The 20,199-nt window shown below is 43.1% G+C and overlaps 1 protein-coding gene across 1 annotated transcript in view; it reads right to left on the reverse strand.

The window, feature by feature from the left end:
* LOC117405314 (von Willebrand factor A domain-containing protein 3B-like) overlaps positions 1–16,170 on the reverse strand; it is a 57,469-nt gene extending 41,299 nt beyond the window's left edge. The window contains 17 exon segments of the mRNA XM_059030401.1: positions 3–178; positions 769–899; positions 1,333–1,515; positions 2,417–2,515; positions 3,058–3,189; positions 3,296–3,323; positions 3,325–3,429; positions 4,458–4,612; positions 4,884–5,080; positions 5,942–6,099; positions 7,189–7,352; positions 8,606–8,765; positions 12,260–12,263; positions 12,574–12,823; positions 13,086–13,174; positions 15,200–15,403; positions 16,131–16,170. Of these exon segments, the coding sequence (XP_058886384.1) occupies positions 3–178; positions 769–899; positions 1,333–1,515; positions 2,417–2,515; positions 3,058–3,189; positions 3,296–3,323; positions 3,325–3,429; positions 4,458–4,612; positions 4,884–5,080; positions 5,942–6,099; positions 7,189–7,352; positions 8,606–8,765; positions 12,260–12,263; positions 12,574–12,823; positions 13,086–13,174; positions 15,200–15,403; positions 16,131–16,170 (2,275 nt within the window).
* Between the last annotated feature and the right edge of the window lie 4,029 nt (positions 16,171–20,199).

The raw sequence follows: 20,199 nt of genomic DNA on the forward strand, positions 1-20,199 counted from the left end.
ACCTGCATGTCTAAGCTTCTGTCTTTGCAGATCCTTTGATCTGTGGGTTTGATCCCTGTCCCTGTGACTGCGATGAGAGGCTGGGGTCCAGGGGAGTGCCGGCAGGGCTCTCTTAGCCATTTCAAGATCCTCAGCACTGGACTGAAACATGGAGGCACTGTGGGGTCTTTCCTGGTTTCTGGTAATAGAGAAAAACAAACCACTGGTACTGCTGTAGGTATAGCCAGACCCTCGTCTGGATGTTAACAATAGCTTGTGTTGAATCTCACAGAGGACAGTAACTTGTGTTGAATCTCAGCGTACAGTAACTTGTGTTAAATCTCACAGAGGACAGTAACTTGCGTTATATCTCACAGAGGACAGTAACTTGTGTTGAATCTCAGAGTACAGTAACTTGTGTTGAATCTCAGAGTACAGTAACTTGTGTTGAATCTCAGAGTACCGTAACTTGTGTTCAGTCTCAGCGTACAGTAACTTGTGTTCATACTCAGAGTACAGTAACTTGTGTTCAGTCTCAGAGTACAGTAACTTGTGTTCATACTCAGAGTACAGTAACTTGTGTTCATACTCAGAGTACAGTAACTTGTGTTGAATCTCAGAGTACAGTAACTTGTGTTGAATCTCAGAGGACAGTAACTTGTGTTCAGTGTCAGAGTACAGTAACTTGTGTTGAATCTCAGAGTAAAGTAACTTGTGTTGAATCTCAGAGGACAGTAACTTGTGTTCAGTCTCAGAGGACAGTAACTTGTGTTCAGTCTCAGAGAGTACCTGTTTTGTATCTGCTCGTCTCCGTTGTGGTACCAATCCAACATCATGCACTCGGTTTGAAGCTTCAGCGCTTTGTCCAGGTCCTGCTTCCCCTGCTCCATTTCTTTCTTTAAAAGATACGTGTCTTCACTCTAATAAACAGAAAGCACAATAACTTCATTCAGAGCGCACTGATCGAATACTTTAACTGCTACAGCTTGAGGTCCTGGAATGAACTTCACAATGATATCAAGCTCCCATACGCAACAGTGTAAACCCAGAGAGGAATGGTACAGCATATTAAAAAACATGGAAAACCATGGGCAATGCATAGTAAACCATGGGCAATGCATAGTAAACCATGGACAATGTATAGTAAACGCAGGGGAAACTGCAAAATTACTGTATTGATAACTACAGTACATACAGTACCCTGATAGCTACAGTGCATACAGTACCCTGATAGCTACAGTGCATACAGTACCCTGATAGCTACAGTGCAAACAGTACCCTGATAGCTACAGTGCAAACAGTACCCTGATAGCTACAGTGCATACAGTACTCAATACCAGTGAAGACTCTTACCACAAATGGTTGAGGAGCTTGGGGCTCTGTGATGTCACACTGGTAGCAATGGAACCTGCCCCCAGTCTCCTTGGAGAGCTCATGCAGGAACCTGGAGGCTTCCAGATCAGCACAGTGGAATGAGATGCTGTGAATGGGAACCGGAGGCTGCAGATGCATCTGAGCCAGAATCGTCTTCGGAGGCTGTTTTATAGAAACAAGACACAAGGTTAGTCCATCTCCACGTCTGTGGAAGTCATGTGTCGGGGTCTCTTATCCCAGGTTAGTCCATCTCCACGTCTGTGGAAGTCATGTGTCAGGGTCTCTTATCCCAGGTTAGTCCATCTCCACGTCTGTGGAAGTCATGTGTCGGGGTCTCTCATCCCAGGTTAGTCCATCTCCACGTCTGTGGAAGTAATGTGTCGGGGTCTCTTATCTTTGAGGGGTGTGAAGGTGAAGGTGAGTGGTGTCTCACACTGTCAAAGTGATTGATGCTATAATAAGAGGCGCCCGACACACGCTGTTAGGTGTTGTTTTTTATTCTGTAATATGAACTGGGGTGATATCTATACACAAGGTAAGTATAGGAATTTCCACACATTATTAGCCCTGCTTTTCTCATATTCGATTTAGAATTATGTAAGCAAAGGCAATTATCTTGTCCATAGGTATGATCTGTAGGAGTGAGTAAAAAAAAAAAAAGATATGATAGGATTTAGTTGAAATGCAGTTTAAATTCAGGTCATACTCTGGTAGCACACTGGCACTGAAACGATACCGTGGTATCGCAATAGAGTCCCAGTGTATATTCATCACACCGTCTACCAAATTCACCAACGGCTCATAACATTGTATCTGCCCTTGTGCCACTACTGCCCCTTATTACAGGACCAATGCATTGAAGGTCAGTAGGTAAAGCTGAGCCCAGCTCAGCCTGTGTTGCCTTGGCTTGCATGAACACTTCAGGAATCTGGGTTTTATCCAGCAGTACAACACATATTATTCATCTAATCCTTTTTATTACTCCAGATACTCAGTGCAATTGGCTGCATCTACTTTCTTGTAGCCCTGGTGTTTGGGATGCGGTCGTCTTGCTTGCGAGTACCTGATCCGGTCTCCCATCGCTGAGGAGGTAGACCGCGTGAGTTCCAGGATCAGCCAGGGCCAGCCTCAGAGCTCCCAGTGTGTCTGTAGAACCGCCCACCTGCAGCAAACCACCAATCAGCTTCCACCCTCAACAAACACATTGCTCCAGGGCTCTCTCACAAACCATTGTCTTTCAATTGACTCCTAGTCTTCAGAGAACGACTGCAATCAGCCAGCCACGCTATTGAGAGCCTGCTGTATTTCAATGACTATTAATGTTCAGCTTTATAGATGTTGCTTTTCCAAGCTGAAATATTCCTCGCTATGCACCTCCCTGTTGTAGGGTTTCCAGTGAAGCTCAGCACTCTGTAATTATCCGTTAACAAATCCTTGCATCTTATTTACTGGCACTGATAGCTGTATGCGAGGAACTTGCTTGTGCATTTTCCACATTTAAATGAAACTCCCTGGAGGATTTATTTTAAAAAAGTCAAAGACACAAACACAGCATTTTACTGAAATGTTTACTTGAATGATTTCTCCTTTTTCATGCCGTACCCCATATGGCTTTGAAATAGTTTTTACAAATTTCAGAAATGCACTTCCTAGTAAAGTGCTCATGTTTCAATGTTTTTGGATAGTCTGTAAATGTGTGCTTACCTTAAACCCTTTTACCCAAAGCCAGGCATTTTCCAGATTGTGTTCATTGACTTCTGCCTGTCGATCGCACCAGGCGACAGCGCGGGAATCAAACTTCACGAAGTTCACTTTGCTTTTGTGTCGGAGTTGTTCCTGTAAATGATGCAGAGCTAACAGTTTATATGTGATGTTGCATGCAGTGGCGATTCTAAAAAATCACAACCTCATAAAATTATCAAGGGGCACTATTGTTTTTAACCTGCATAAGCTGGAAGATTTTGTCCTGTTGGCAGCTTGTCCTTCATAGATTCCGAAGTGTCTATGAGGACGTACACCTGATCCTCAAGAACTGTTCCAAACAGCTCCCTGCTGCCAGTCTGAAGCCAGTCAAGCCTGCCATGAGAGGAACGTTATTCTAATCTCTATTATAATCCACTAGACAGAAACCTGCATGTTTCATGATGCGAATGATACCCGGCCATCATCTTACTATGGCACATCTGCAAAGCATCATTCCTGCTTCGCCTTGTTTTTGTCGTGCTTTTACTATGCTTTGGCCGTAGCTACTCAAAGTGTGTCATGCTGTTCCAAGGCTACTCCTCACCACATGATCTCCAGTGGCAATGTAGTGACCTGTAAGGGGCAACGGCAGCACAAAGGCAGGTGCAATTGGTAGAGTCATGCAACAGGGTTCAGTTTTCATATTTATAATATAAGAAGGGAATGATGCTCATCTGGTAACTCTGTGAAGTGCTAGGGTGCCATTTAGGACGATTGTGCTGTGTTTGTTCCAAATCTACTCTACTGTACTAAAGACTTGCCTACAGGCAAAAGCACATGTGTGCTTGTTAACTGGCCATTGTGGTTGCATGTTATTCAATAACGTGTTGAGCACATCACTACACATGCTGTAAAAATCACAGCCATATACAGTATAGCAAGCAGCTGCAAATAACTTGGGATGTCACTGCATATCTCCATTCAACATTGAATAACGTGGGATGTCACTGCATATCTCCATTCAACACTGACACATGAATAACGTGGGATGTCACTGCATATCTCCATTCAACATTGAATAACGTGGGATGTCACTGCATATCTCCATTCAACACTGACACATGAATAATGTGGGATGTCACTGCATATCTCCATTCAACATTGAATAATGTGGGATGTCACTGCATATCTCCATTCAACACTGACACATGAATAACTGCTGATTGGTACCTTTCATTTCCAGTTTAACTCTACAGATCAAAACCTTCTATAGATCATTAAATGCAATTCATTTCATCAAGCAATATATTTCATGGGCTTTCTTCACACAAAGGAATACAATTGCATGTCCATGTGAAATACAGGAGGTGTAGAAACAGCAGCACTCTACAGTGCCATGTTTAAGTCACTAATTTGCTGACCTTTTCTGTAAGTGATCAAGAGCTGTCTTCATCCTTCCTTCATACCACTTACACTTCTCGGCAGTGATATACATGTGGACCACTGATCCATCTCTCCACTTTGTGTGAGCAAATTTGTCGCAGTATTTGGCATTGACAAGCTTGTCTCTCTTTTCCTGATGGGAACAAAATAATGACAATTTACAGCATTTATACTGAAGCTATAGCTTATATCCTCTCAAGACTGCCACCTCTATGGGACTGTTCAGGGGTTTCTAAAGGGTTGGGTTGAGGTCAAGGTCAGGGTCAGGGTCAGCATCAGGATCAGGGTTAGGATCAGGGTCAGGGTGGCCAGATTAATATTTAGGGACATATCCTTACCTGGAAGATAATGACATGTAGGGTTTGGTTGGGGATGAATTGATATGTCTAGAGTTTATTACTCACAGCATCAGTGTGTAAGCTCTCATCAGCTGGCTTGGATTTCACATCAATGACACCATCAGAATGGGGAAAGGCGCAATCGCCTAGAGCATCGTAAAATAACAGCTTCTGTGCCTTCAAGCCATACTTCTGCAGCCAGTCCCTTGAGCTCACGCAGTCCTCCGACTTCGGCATGTCAGGGTGCTTTGAAATCATAGCCTCTAAAAATAAATAAATACACAGAAAAACAAGAAATCTCCCAGGATGTGCAGAAATATCACGCCATCTGGAATCTTTCAGTTTACCGTTTCCATGCTGAACTAAACAGTGTGGACTCGGGAAAGAAAACATATTCAACTCCTGCAGTTACCAAGGGCACGAAATTGCTTGTTTTCGAATTGAAAGTAAGATACAAAGTAACACTTTGAATGTGTGCAATACTCCGAATGCATTGTGTAGGAGAGACGGGGTCAGTCAGTACACTTTGAATGTGTGCAATACTCCGAATACATCGTGAAGGAGAGACGGGGTCAGTCAGTACACTTTGAATGTGTGCAATACTCCGAATGCATCGTGAAGGAGAGACGGGGTCAGTCAGTACACTTTGAATGTGTGCAATACTCCGAATGCATCGTGAAGGAGAGACGGGGTCAGTCAGTACACTTTGAATGTGTGCAATACTCCGAATACATCGTGAAGGAGAGACGGGGTCAGTCAGTACACTTTGAATGTGTGCAATACTCCGAATGCATCGTGAAGGAGAGACGGGGTCAGTCAGTACACTTTGAATGTGTGCAATACTCCGAATACATCGTGAAGGAGAGACGGGGTCAGTCAGTACACTTTGAATGTGTGCAATACTCCGAATGCATCGTGAAGGAGAGACGGGGTCAGTCAGTACACTTTGAATGTGTGCAATACTCCGAATGCATCGTGAAGGAGAGACGGGGTCAGTCAGTACACTTTGCTGCAAGTGGTCTGGATCTCCATGAAATCTCTGTCATGGCTGCTGTGGGGAATGGCACTGTATTGAGCAGAGATAATACTTTATCAATACAATAATATTCTTTTGTGAAAGTTACCGTGACCCCCTATTGGCTGAGGAACTTCCAGTACAAGAGCCTGAACATGTGCCAGAGTGTTCCTGGCTTCCTCCATCTCTCTCCAAATCAGGAACACGTCTTCCCTGACGCCAGCTCCTGTGGGGGAAGAGATGCATTTCACTGTTGTGCTCGATGCACTGAAATTACAGCGTGTGTGGAGACTGTCTCACAGAAACAGCAGCTGTTACTCTGTGTGGAGACTGTCTCACAGAAAGAGCAGCTGTTACTCTGTGTGGAGACTGTCTCACAGAAACAGCAGCTGTTACTCTGTGTGGAGACTGTCTCACAGAAACAGTAGCTGTTTGTGTGGAGACTGTCTCACAGAAACAGCAGCTGTTACTCTGTGTGGAGACTGTCTCACAGAAAGAGCGGCTGTTACTCTGTGTGTCTCACAGAAAGAGCAGCTGTTATTCTGTGTGGAGACTGTCTCACAGAAAGAGCAGCTGTTACTCTGTGTGGAGACTGTCTCACAGAAAGAGCGGCTGTTACTCTGTGTGTCTCACAGAAAGAGCAGCTGTTTGTCTGTGTGGAGACTGTCTCACAGAAAGAGCAGCTGTTATTCTGTGTGGAGACTGTCTCACAGAAACAGCAGCTGTTACTCTGTGTGGAGACTGTCTCACAGAAAGAGCAGCTGTTACTCTGTGTGGAGACTGTCTCATAGAAAGAGCAGCTGTTACTATGTGTGGAGATTGTCTCACAGAAAGGCCGGTTGTTACTCTGTGTCAGTCTCAGAAGGGCATTATCTTGGTGCCTGGAGAGCTGAGCAATGCACACCACTCTCTCCACCCGCAATACACAAAGCATCTTCTGCATAATCAAACATTTCAGCGAAAGCATGGAACCTAGAGAAACAACATCACTCTCAGCGTTTTAAAATGTGTAGTAGCATTTATTCATCAAAAAATCAATAGCACCAAAATGAAGCTTGATTTTGCCTACCCTAACTCCAACCCTAACCCTAACTCCAACCCTAACTCCAACCCTAACCCTAACTCCAACCCCAACCCTAACCCTAACCCTAACCCTAACCCTAACCCTAACCTCAGCTTCAGCTTTTAGATTGTGCTTAAATCCTGGTTAAGCATTAATAATCAGAATACAGCAGAACAACTCCCAGTGGCAGATGGTAAAAAGCATTTAATAATATATGCTACACTCTCCTGCAAACCTTTCTGTATCTTCCATCCTTGCTAAAAACAGATAGTATACGATTCCAGGTGTCTTACCTCCCGGCAGTCCGGTGGGCTAAATCCTTTAAGAGCTTTATAGTTCCTTCATGTTTGGCATTGAATGATACAGTGTGGACGGGGCACATGCTGGGAAACGCTGTCAACAGATCCACCATAGCTTCTTTAAAATCCCCCGCAGCAAAGAGATAAATGGCTTCAACCTAAAAGAAACATCCCATAGAATGATTTAAAAAACAGCAGGATACAGATTCATGCTACAAATGACCAGCTGGATGTTAATATATCACTTTTGAATGACTGCTATAGAGTGATAATCAGAAAACCAAAGAAACAACTCTGTTTAAAAATCGAACGCTGTTTTCAACTTTGTATCTGTCCAGGAAGCTGAAACCGATATCTACTCACAATTAGCAGCACAGCCTTTAGCAGTCCCCCCTTTCTCATTACCTTGCTTCTCTGCTTGTTATTTTAGGTTTATCACAATTGATTAAAAGTCACAGTTGCTTCCTGTGCTGTAGGTGCACCTCACTCCAGTAGTCTATCTGCACACCATGTGACCTACAGAAGCAGCAGCCTAGAATGTGGATCAATAGTAATACAAATAAGCAAAGAAGCTAAATATCTTGGGCAAAGCAGACACTGTTGCCAGTTCAAATAAGAGGCAGGAGAATTGACTTTAGCCTTGGTTAGAGCTCTGAATGGGCTCAAAGAAACACCATGCTTTTAAATGATAGGAAGCAAATTCATGAGTTTGGTAAATCTTCCTTTAAACAGAGTGCTATTCATCATGTTTGTGTCAAACTGCGAAAGAACCTTACTTCAAAGGGAAGGTGTGTTTGTTTTTGACATGGTATATATCGTGTCTATGTTCTCATCTCTGCAGTGTGTATTTCTTACTTCAAATGAAAGGTGTGTTTGTTTTTGACATGGTATATATTTGTTTTTGACATGGTATATATCGTGTTTATGTTCTCATCTCTGCAGTGTGTATTTCTTACTTCAAAGGGAAGGTGTGTTTGTTTTTGACATGGTATATATCGTGTCTGTGTTCTCATCTCTGCAGTGTGTATTTCTTACTTCAAATGAAAGGTGTGTTTGTTTTTGACATGGTATATATTTGTTTTTGACGTGGTATATATCGTGTCTATGTTCTCATCTCTGCAGTGTGTATTTCTTACTTCAAAGGGAAGGTGTGTTTGTTTTTGACATGGTATATATCGTGTCTGTGTTCTCATCTCTGCAGTGTGTATTTCTTACTTCAAAGGGAAGGTGTGTTTGTTTTTGACATGGTATATATTTGTTTTTGACATGGTATATATCGTGTCTGTGTTCTCATCTCTGCAGTGTGTATTTCTTACTTCAAAGGGAAGGTGTGTTTGTTTTTGACATGGTATATATCGTGTCTATGTTCTCATCTCTGCAGTGTGTATTTTACTGAGCCGGTTCATCTCACTGTTTTGTCGCTCATGGCTTTCAGAACCGCCTCCACCGCGCTGCTCTGGCTGCTGCTGGGTTTGTGCTCCAGGTTCCTTATCCAGCCCATGGCAGAATCGATGGTGGCTCTAGTGCTGTGTACTGCTTTCTCAGGATACATTTCCATCTCTGCAGCTGCCCTGCAAATTGACAAGTAAATACAAAAATATCACTCTTACACAAAAAACTTAGCATGCAGTACAGTGCATTGTTAGTGCAGTGTTAGTGTGGTGCAGTGTTAGTGTTCGTGTGGTGCAGTGTTAGTGTTAGTGTGGTGCAGTGTTAGTGTTGTGCAGTGTTAGTGTGGTGCAGTGTTAGTGTGGTACAGTGTTAGTGTTAGTGTGGTACAGTGTTAGTGTGGTGCAGTGTTAGTGTGGTACAGTGTTAGTGTTAGTGTGGTGCAGTGTTAGTGTGGTACAGTGTTAGTGTTAGTGTGGTACAGTGTTAGCGTTAGTGTGGTGCAGTGTCAGTGTGGTATAGTGTTAGTGTTAGTGTGGTACAGTGTTAGTGTGGTACAGTGTTAGTGTGGTGCAGTGTTAGTGTTAGTGTGGTACAGTGTTAGTGTGGTGCAGTGTTAGTGTGGTGCAGTGTTAGTGTTAGTGTGGTACAGTGTTAGTGTGGTACAGTGTTAGTGTTAGTGTGGTGCAGTGTTAGTGTGGTGCAGTGTTAGTGTTAGTGTGGTGCAGTGTTAGTGTTAATGTGGTGCAGTGTTAGTGTGGTGCAGTGTTAGTGTTAGTGTGGTACAGTGTTAGTGTTAGTGTGGTACAGTGTTAGTGTGGTGCAGTGTTAGTGTTAGTGTGGTGCAGTGTTAGTGTTAGTGTGGTGCAGTGTTAGTGTTAGTGTGGTGCAGTGTTAGTGTTAGTGTGGTACAGTGTTAGTATTAGTGTGGTACAGTGTTAGTGTGGTGCAGTGTTAGTGTTAGTGTGGTACAGTGTTAGTGTGGTACACTGTTAGTGTGGTGCAGTGTTAGTGTTAGTGTGGTACAGTGTTAGTGTGATGCAGTGTTAGTGTGGTACAGTGTTAGTGTTAGTGTGGTGCAGTGTTAGTGTTAGTGTGGTGTAGTGTTAGTGTTAGTGTGGTACAGTGTTAGTATTAGTGTGGTACAGTGTTAGTGTGGTGCAGTGTTAGTGTGGTACAGTGTTAGTGTTAGTGTGGTGCAGTGTTAGTGTTAGTGTGGTGTAGTGTTAGTGTTAGTGTGGTACAGTGTTAGTATTAGTGTGGTACAGTGTTAGTGTGGTGCTGTGTTAGTGTGGTGCAGTGTTAGTGTTAGTGTGGTGCAGTGTTAGTGTTAGTGTGGTACAGTGTTAGTGTGGTACACTGTTAGTGTTAGTGTGGTACAGTGTTAGTGTGGTGCAGTGTTAGTGTTAGTGTGGTACAGTGTTAGTGTTAGTGTGGTGCAGTGTTAGTGTTAGTGTGGTGCAGTGTTAGTGTTAGTGTGGTGCAGTGTTAGTGTGGTGCAGTGTTAGTGTTAGTGTGGTGCAGTGTTAGTGTGGTACAGTGTTAGTGTTAGTGTGGTGCAGTGTTAGTGTTAGTGTGGTGTAGTGTTAGTGTTAGTGTGGTACAGTGTTAGTATTAGTGTGGTACAGTGTTAGTGTTAGTGTGGTGCAGTGTTAGTGTTAGTGTGGTACAGTGTTAGTGTGGTACACTGTTAGTGTTAGTGTGGTACAGTGTTAGTGTGGTGCAGTGTTAGTGTTAGTGTGGTACAGTGTTAGTGTTAGTGTGGTACAGTGTTAGTGTGATGCAGTGTTAGTGTGGTGCAGTGTTAGTGTTAGTGTGGTGCAGTGTTAGTGTTAGTGTGGTACAGTGTTAGTGTGGTACAGTGTTAGTGTGGTACAGTGTTAGTGTTAGTGTGGTGCAGTGTTAGTGTGGTGCAGTGTTAGTGTTAATGTGGTGCAGTGTTAGTGTGGTGCAGTGTCAGTGTTAGTGTGGTGCAGTGTTAGTGTTAGTGTGGTGCAGTGTTAGTGTGGTGCTGTGTTAGTGTTAGTGTGGTGCAGTGTTAGTGTGGTACAGTGTTAGTGTGGTTCAGTGTTAGTATTAGTGTGGTGCAGTGTTAGTGTGGTACAGTGTTAGTGTGGTACAGTGTTAGTGTTAGTGTGGTGCAGTGTTAGTGTTAGTGTGGTGCAGTGTTAGTGTTAGTGTGGTGCAGTGTTAGTGTGGTGCAGTGTTAGTGTTAGTGTGGTGCAGTGTTAGTGTGGTACAGTGTTAGTGTTAGTGTGGTGCAGTGTTAGTGTTAGTGTGGTGTAGTGTTAGTGTTAGTGTGGTACAGTGTTAGTATTAGTGTGGTACAGTGTTAGTGTTAGTGTGGTGCAGTGTTAGTGTTAGTGTGGTACAGTGTTAGTGTGGTACACTGTTAGTGTTAGTGTGGTACAGTGTTAGTGTGGTGCAGTGTTAGTGTTAGTGTGGTACAGTGTTAGTGTTAGTGTGGTACAGTGTTAGTGTGATGCAGTGTTAGTGTGGTGCAGTGTTAGTGTTAGTGTGGTGCAGTGTTAGTGTTAGTGTGGTACAGTGTTAGTGTGGTACAGTGTTAGTGTGGTACAGTGTTAGTGTTAGTGTGGTGCAGTGTTAGTGTGGTGCAGTGTTAGTGTTAATGTGGTGCAGTGTTAGTGTGGTGCAGTGTCAGTGTTAGTGTGGTGCAGTGTTAGTGTTAGTGTGGTGCAGTGTTAGTGTGGTGCTGTGTTAGTGTTAGTGTGGTGCAGTGTTAGTGTGGTACAGTGTTAGTGTGGTTCAGTGTTAGTATTAGTGTGGTGCAGTGTTAGTGTGGTACAGTGTTAGTGTGGTACAGTGTTAGTGTTAGTGTGGTACAGTGTTAGTGTTAGTGTGGTACAGTGTCAGTGTTAGTGTGGTGCAGTGTTAGTGTTAGTGTGGTACAGTGTTAGTGTGGTACACTGTTAGTGTTAGTGTGGTACAGTGTTAGTATTAGTGTGGTACAGTGTTAGTGTGGTGCAGTGTTAGTGTTAGTGTGGTGCAGTGTTAGTGTGGTGCAGTGTTACTGTTAGTGTGGTGCAGTGTTAGTGTGGTGCAGTGTTAGTGTTAGTGTGGTACAGTGTTAGTGTTAGTGTGTTGCAGTGTTAATGTGGTGCAGTGATAGTGTTAGTGTGGTGCAGTGTTAGTGTTAGTGTGGTGCAGTGTTAATGTGGTGCAGTGTTAGTGTGGTACAGTGTTAGTGTTAGTGTGGTGCAGTGTTAATGTGGTGCAGTGATAGTGTGGTGCAGTGTTACTGTTAGTGTGGTGCAGTGTTAGTGTTGTGCAGTGTTAGTGTGGTGCAGTGTTAGTGTTAGTGTGGTGCAGTGTTATGCTTCTAAATTAACTTGCTTACAAAGCCAATGAACAACACCCCCTTCAAATTCCAATCACAGCATCTGTGAATCAGTAGCTTAGCAAGTCCTGCCGAACTAGTCCCAGCCTGGCCAGTAGGGGTCACTGTGGCACAGTAAGGCAAACTTGTCCCAGATCACTGTGGGAGCGTAAAGACCAATGTGAACCCCAGCCAACATCAACAACTCTGTGCAGTCAGCGTTTAAACCAACAAACTCCCAATGGCATGATTACCCTGAGCTCCACCCTTCAGTGTATTTTACTGCGTGGGCCACTGTGAAGGTGTATGTGTGTATATATATCCTAAAGTGAAGCTGACCAAACTGGTGACAAAAAGACCATAACAGAAACTGTATTCATCTTGAATTAGAAGCTATTAACCCTTTTGGTCTTGTCTTACTGAAGATTGGTAATTACCAGGTGGCACAATAGCACCACTATGAAAAGGGGTGAACCTGTAAAAACAATTTACCAGAAACTGGAAAGTCTGAATTTTGATCACATAGCCACTTGGCCATTTGGAAGGAAAATCGTTTTGGGAGAAAGTACAACAGAAGCAAAGAAAAGGTGATTTATCTGTGGAACTGCCCCTCCCCCAAACCCCTTGCATACAGAGTGCACCTGTAACTTAGCGAATGAGACGGAATGTAGCAATGTGTGCCACTTGTTCCCTGAGCACAGCACACAGCACATCACAACAAAGATCAAACTGAGCCTTGGAAACGCTGCCAAAGTCCAGGACGAGAGCAACAGAGTGTTCCTGAATGACACCGAACATCTGCCGACTCCCACTGGTCAGCCAGTCCAGGCGCTGCTTGTAGAGCTTCATTCTCCTCGTCAAGCTGGCAAGAAACTGAGAGAGCTGCTCTCTGCTGGCTGTTAACTGCAGAGGACAAAACATGAGCCAAACCCAGCAAAAGAAAACACTCACATTTATACAAGGGCTTCTCTCTCAATCATAGTTCACAAGGGACTGCGCTGTGCTGGCATTGCGCATGCAGCAAAGACCATTCTGTATGCAGCAATGCTGCTCAGATTCATTAAACAGGGATTACTGGGCAAAACAGCGTCACTGACTGAACATTAATGCACAATATCGCTCTTAAAATACATGCTAAGGTATTGGACATTACAGGCATACTTACATTATACATTTTTCCATTTTTCGTGAACTGCAAAAACAAACCTTCAGCATATTGAGAGGAGACAGGTTTTTTCAATGAGGAAATGTATTCTGAAAAGAAGGTTTGAATTCGGTTTATTAAACAGGTGTGCACATTGCAAATTGTTAAAAAGGTTTTCCTGTAACATTGACTGATAATTGATAATACTGATCATGTTGTTTCTTACATGGATCAATGCCTTTCAATAAAATCATCAGTCTTTGAAACTATAGACAACACAATTAAATATTAAGAGAGTGCAGATGGTATATGATATCTCATTAACAAACCGAGGTCTGTCAATAACACAAGGGAAATATTGGGGGATTTTTAAAGGTCATTGTCCCAAAGTGTGATAGATTGTAATGTAACTGCAAATGGAACAGGCAGCAGCCCCAGACCAATACTGCAGCATTGAGATCAGATTGAATTTAACACAGTGGTTTAATGACGCAGATTTCTTTCTTGAGAAAAGATCATGTATTATCCATAAAAGTGAGCTTTGCTGTTAAACACATGGAAAGTCTGGACAGCTTCAGAAACCACTAGTCTAAGCATACCTTCCCAGTGCGTGAATCCTATCTGAGAGAGAATCTGGGACAGAACCCACTCGTCTGAGCATACCTTCCCTGTGCGTGAATCCTATCTGAGAGAGAATCTGGGGCAGAACCCACTCGTCTGAGCATACCTTCCCTGTGCGTGAATCCTATCTGAGAGAGAATCTGGAACAGAACCCACTCGTCTGAGCATACCTTCCCTGTGCGTGAATCCTATCTGAGAGAGAATCTGGAACAGAACCCACTCGTCTGAGCATACCTTCCCTGTGCGTGAATCCTATCTGAGAGAGAATCTGGAACAGAACCCACTCGTCTCAGCATACCTTCCCTGTGCGTGAATCCTATCTGAGAGAGAATCTGGAACAGAACCCACTCGTCTCAGCATACCTTCCCTGTGCTGGAATCCTATCTGAGAGAGAATCTGGAACAGAACCCACTCGTCTCAGCATACCTTCCCTGTGCGTGAATCCTATCTGAGAGAGAATCTGGGACAGAACCCACTCGTCTGAGCATACCTTCCCTGTGCGTGAATCCTATCTGAGAGAGAATCTGGGGCAGAACCCACTCGTCTGAGCATACCTTCCCTGTGCATGAATCCTATCTGAGAGAGAATCTGGGGCAGAACCCACTCGTCTGAGCATACCTTCCCTGTGCGTGAATCCTATCTGAGAGAGAATCTGGAACAGAACCCACTCGTCTCAGCATACCTTCCCTGTGCGTGAATCCTATCTGAGAGAGAATCTGGAACAGAACCCACTCGTCTGAGCATACCTTCCCTGTGTGTGAATCCTATCTGAGAGAGAATCTGGAACAGAACCCACTCGTCTGAGCATACCTTCCCTGTGTGTGAATCCTATCTGAGAGAGAATCTGGAACAGAACCCACTCGTCTGAGCATACCTTCCCTGTGCTGGAATCCTATCTGAGAGAGAATCTGGAACAGAACCCACTCGTCTGAGCATACCTTCCCTGTGTGTGAATCCTATCTGAGAGAGAATCTGGAACAGAACCCACTCGTCTGAGCATACCTTCCCTGTGTGTGAATCCTATCTGAGAGAGAATCTGGGACAGAACCCACTCGTCTGAGCATACCTTCCCTGTGCGTGAATCCTATCTGAGAGAGAATCTGGAACAGAACCCACTCGTCTGAGCATACCTTCCCTGTGTGTGAATCCTATCTGAGAGAGAATCTGGGACAGAACCCACTCGTCTGAGCATACCTTCCCTGTGCTGGAATCCTATCTGAGAGAGAATCTGGAACAGAACCCACTCGTCTGAGCATACCTTCCCTGTGCGTGAATCCTATCTGAGAGAGAATCTGGGACAGAACCCACTCGTCTGAGCATACCTTCCCTGTGTGTGAATCCTATCTGAGAGAGAATCTGGGACAGAACCCACTCGTCTGAGCATACCTTCCCTGTGCTGGAATACTATCTGAGAGAGAATCTGGAACAGAACCCACTCGTCTGAGCATACCTTCCCTGTGCGTGAATCCTATCTGAGAGAGAATCTGGGACAGAACCCACTCGTCTGAGCATACCTTCCCTGTGCTGGAATCCTATCTGAGAGAGAATCTGGGACAGGTGAAGTCTGGCTTCCTTAAGACCATGAAGCCTCAGCCACTTTGGGGAAGAGATGAGGGTGCAGGCATCCAGCTCAAAGGAAGCATCCTTATTCCTGCCCCCGGGGCGAGGGACTGTCTCCTGATTCCCCTGACCGAAGGCTTGCTGACCCAGCGTTCCTCCTTCATCAAAACTGACAAAACTGAAAAACAAACAGGGAATGCATCTCCAAACAAATCCGTTCTGCATCCTGTAGCTTTTTCAGCGCACCCTTACAGAAATGCACATCCCGTTTAGCACATTATTAGCAGATGTGCTGCACATGTTGCACCCCGGTTGGTTAACAGGTATGGCTCTGCTTCCATGGTCCTGCAATGGATGAGCGGTGAGTCTGTCTAAACTGCAGTGCTGTATCACCTGGTAAATGTACATAACTTAACAATTCACAGGTTTTCATTCTGTAGTTATTATAACCCAAGCTGAATTGGTTTGTAGGAATAAAAAAGTGCACTTTCCTTATGGTTGATATTGTGAGTCTAAAAATGCATCATCTCAATATGTTAAATGTTGCATTGCAAGCCTGTGATCTCAGTTGCATCCCATGGTAACACATTAGTTGCAGTTTGCTTATGTAAACACTACACCACAGCTCTGAAGATGTCATAGCTGTATGTACTTTATACATTTGGGTTTGGATTTGGTTCGCAGTAAGAATAAGACACAGCTTCTTCCTGTTTGATTTTTTTTCTGTGGAAATGCAAAGCTAACTTTAACTGCCATGCGAGTCCCTTTAAACTATAACTGCCATGTGAGTCCCTTTAACCTCTCCCTCAGGACCTGCGTGTTAATGTGATGCCCTTCTCAATGGGGCCAGCCTGGCACATATTAAATAATCAGAAAGCTGCTTACTGTCATCTGAAGCACTTATATTCCAGATGTCACCAGCCATCTTTGCGCTTCCAGGTAGCTGCTTTTCTTCTGTGATAATAAATGATATTTATTACTTAAAGCGAAAGTGTATGTGTGCAACCTTTTTATTCTGTACTCATAAACCAAACTTCCTGCCGCCTTCTTGACACTGTGAGCTGATCAAACATGCTCCGCTGCCTGCAGCAGTAGCAGGTAATCTGCAAACACCACAACTCAGGGGAGCAAAACACAAATGTAAACACATTTAAAAAAACGATTGTGTTTTTATTTGACATACTGACAATATTTAGCAGGAAACAATAGGAGTGATGTAAGTATAGGCACAGTGCAAATAATTGCGGATGCAAAATGCAAAATTCAAATTGCATTGCGGTCAGGCAATTATTTTGCACTGCGCCCTATGTAAGCTTAAGAGCAATGCAAATTACTCAACATAAACAAATAATGATCCGAAATCATGATAATGAGGGGCTCAATGAGCGCATCACTCTATTTAGCAGCCGCACTTGCAGAGTTAGGAGTACAAAGAGCAGTAGTCACTGTATGACATTTCTGGAGCACAACAATACAAAGAAAAAGCATTGTCATAGGAAGAGCAGCAAAGTCCTCTTGGGCATGGAAAAGAAAAGTTTCCTGAGAAGGAACCGAGAGTCCTTACGGCTGAGGTCACTCAGCATGAAACAGAGTTGTTTGGAAAAGCCTCAGCCAACATCAGTTATGCTAGTATCCTTAGGAAATGATATGTATTGGCCTGCCCTTTTTAGCATGACATCCTGAAATGTGCCTAGCACTCTGGAAAAGGTGAATTGGACTATCCCTCCAGACATTCCAACAGTAGTCTGAATTGAACCAGAGGCTGAGCAGTGCAGAGAACACAGCACTTTCACATGTGCAGGGATAGCAGTCCCCAGACTGACGCTGGGGTCTAGCTCATCCTTCAATTCAGCTATGAGGTCTAGGATGACCTGCGGAGTGAGACGATAACGCTTTAGCACCGCATCCTCCGGCATCCCAAGCAAAGTGACCCTGAGATTGAATACGCAGGGTCTTCTACGTCTTGCCCTTCTCCTCCAAACATATTTCTGTCTCTCATCAACAAGAACCAAGTGTCGCCGCATCAGGAAGGGTACCACAGCAGCCATCCTGAAACCAATGACAGGTCTCTGCAGGTGTGTGCTTTTATACAGCTCTTAGTTACTCACTTCTATAATGGTGTGCACTTGTAAGAAAAGGTGTAAAGTTTTTGGAGGGTCAGCAATTGCCTAAGTGCAAGGCAAAATCCTTACATCTCATTATAATGTTTGTGTCCGCTTCGTATTATTATTATTTGTTTATTTAGCAGACGCCTTTATCCAAGGCGACTTACAGAGACTATGGTATGTGAACTATGCATCAGCTGCAGAGTCACTTATAACTACGTCTCACCCAAAAGACAGAGCACAAGGAGGTCAAGTGACTTGCTCAGGGTCACACAATGAGTCAGTGGTTGAGGTGGGATTTGAACCAGGGACCTCCTGGTTACAAGCCCTTTTCTTTAACCACTGGACCACACAGTATCCATATTCTGCCCAATACCATGCTCTTTTCTTCCTTTGAATGCATTTCAATGTCATTTTAATGGATTAATGATGGCAAAGTGTAAATCTAATCGCAGGTGCAGAACGCCAGGGGCAGGTTTTTCAAAACTTTGGTAATCGGATTTCTGCATTTGATTTGGATTGTATTGTGCAATTGGGTTTTTCAAAACATCGAAATGCGATCAGTATTAGGTCCTCTCCTAATCTACATTAATGATTTAGATTCTGGTATAGTAAGCAAACTCGTTAAATTTGCAGACGACACAAAAATAGGAGGAGTGGCAAACACTGCTGCAGCAGCAAAGGTCATTCAAAATGATCTAGACAGCATTCAGAACTAGGCAAACACATGGCAAATGAAATATTAATAGAGAAAAGTGTAAAGTAGTGCATGCAGGCAATAAAAATGTGCATTATAAATATCATATGGGAGATACTAAAATTGAAGAAGGGAACTATGAAAAAGACCTAAGAGTTTATGTTGACTCAGAAATGTCTTCATCTAGACAATGTGGGGAAGCTATAAAAAAGGCCAACAAGAAGTAATGTTAAAATTTTACAATGCATTAGTAAGACCTCACCTAGAATATTGTGTTCAGTTCTGGCTAAAAGAATTTAATCTATTCAGTCTTGAACAAAGAAGACTACGCGGCGATCTGATTCAAACATTCAAAATCCTAAAAGGTATAGACAATGTCGACCCTGGGTACTTTTTTGACCTGAAAAAAGAAACAAGGACCAGGGGTCACAAATGGAGATTAGATAAAGGGGCATTCAGAACAGAAAATAGGAGGCACTTTTTTACACAGAGAATTGTGAGGGTCTGGAACCAACTTCCAAGTAATGTTGTTGAAGCTGACACCCTGGGATCATTCAAGAAGCTGCTTGATGAGATTCTGGGATCAATAAGCTACTAACAACCAAACGAGCAAGATGGGCCGAATGGCCTCCTCTCGTTTGTAAACTTTCTTATGTTCTTTAAACCCGGGATAATTCTGGTTGCTCTTCTTTGCACTCTTTCTAGAGCAGCAATATCCTTTTTGTAGGTTTGAGGTTTTACTAATGCATTATAAAGTTTTAACATTACTTCCTTTGATTTAAATTCAACACTTCTCACAATATATCCGAGCATCTTGTTGGCCTTTTTTATAGCTTCCCTACATTGTCTAGATGAAGACATTTCTGAGTCAACATAAACTCTTAGGTCTTTTTCATAGTTCCCTTATTCAATTTTAGTATCTTTCATATGATATTTATAATGCACATTTTTATTGCCTGCATGCAATACTTTACACTTTTCTCTATTAAATGTCATTTGCCATGTGTCTGCCCAGTTTGGAAAGCTGTCTAGATCATTTTGAATGACCTTTGCTGCTGCAACAGTGTTTGCCACTCCTCTTATTTTTGTGTCGTCTGCAAATTTAACAAATTTGCTTACTATACCAGAATCTAAATCATTAATGTAGATTAGGAATAGCAGAGGACCTAATACTGAGCCCTGTGGTACACCACTGGTTACCTCGCTCCATTTTGAGGTTTCTCCTCTAATCAGTACTTTCTGTTTTCTACATGTTAACCACTCCCTAAGCCATGTGCATGCATTTCCTTGAATCCCTACTGCGTTCAGTTTGAGAATTAATCTTTTATGCAGGACTTTGTCAAAAGCTTTCTGGAAATCTAAATAAACCATGTCGTATGCTTTGCAATTATCCATTGTCAATGTTGCATCCTCAAAAAAGTCAAGCAGGTTAGTTAGACACGATCTCCCTTTCCTAAAACCATGCTGACTGTCTCCCAGGATATTGTTGCCATATAGGTCATTTTCCATTTTAGATCTTATTATAGTTTCCATAAGTTTACATATAATAGAAGTCAGGCTTATTGGTCTGTAGTTACCTGGTTCGGTTTTGTCTCCCTTTTTGTGGATCGGTATTACGTTTGCTATTTTCCAGTCTGTTGGTACAACCCCTGTGTCAAGAGACTGTTGCATGATCTTGGTTAGCGGTTTGTAAATAACTTCTTTCATTTCTTTGAGTACTATTGGGAGCATCTCATCCGGCCCAGGGGATTTGTTTATTTTAAGAGCTCCTAGTCCCTTTAACACTTCTGCCTCTGTTATGCTAAAGTTATTTAAAATTGGATAGGAACAAGTCGACATGTGGGGCATGTTGTCCGTGTCCTCCTTTGTAAAAACCTGTGAAAAGTAATCATTTAATATATTTGCTATTTTTTTTATTCATCTATGATTTTGCCATTTGTGTCTCTTAGACATTTAACCTCCTCTTTGAATGTAGGACTGCCTCTCTCTCTCTCTCTCTCATTGCTGAAGATTGGACATGTCTTCAGAGAGATAGTGTAGTACTGCATCAGGAGTACAACTGGAGTTACAGTATATGCTGTAACTCCATTGCAGTTGTTATCAGAGTCTGATTAATTACTTTATGAACCTTCTTTTTGTTCTGCATTATAAT

The sequence above is a fragment of the Acipenser ruthenus genome, chromosome 9 (assembly GCF_902713425.1).
Source record: "Acipenser ruthenus chromosome 9, fAciRut3.2 maternal haplotype, whole genome shotgun sequence".
NCBI lineage: Eukaryota > Metazoa > Chordata > Actinopteri > Acipenseriformes > Acipenseridae > Acipenser > Acipenser ruthenus.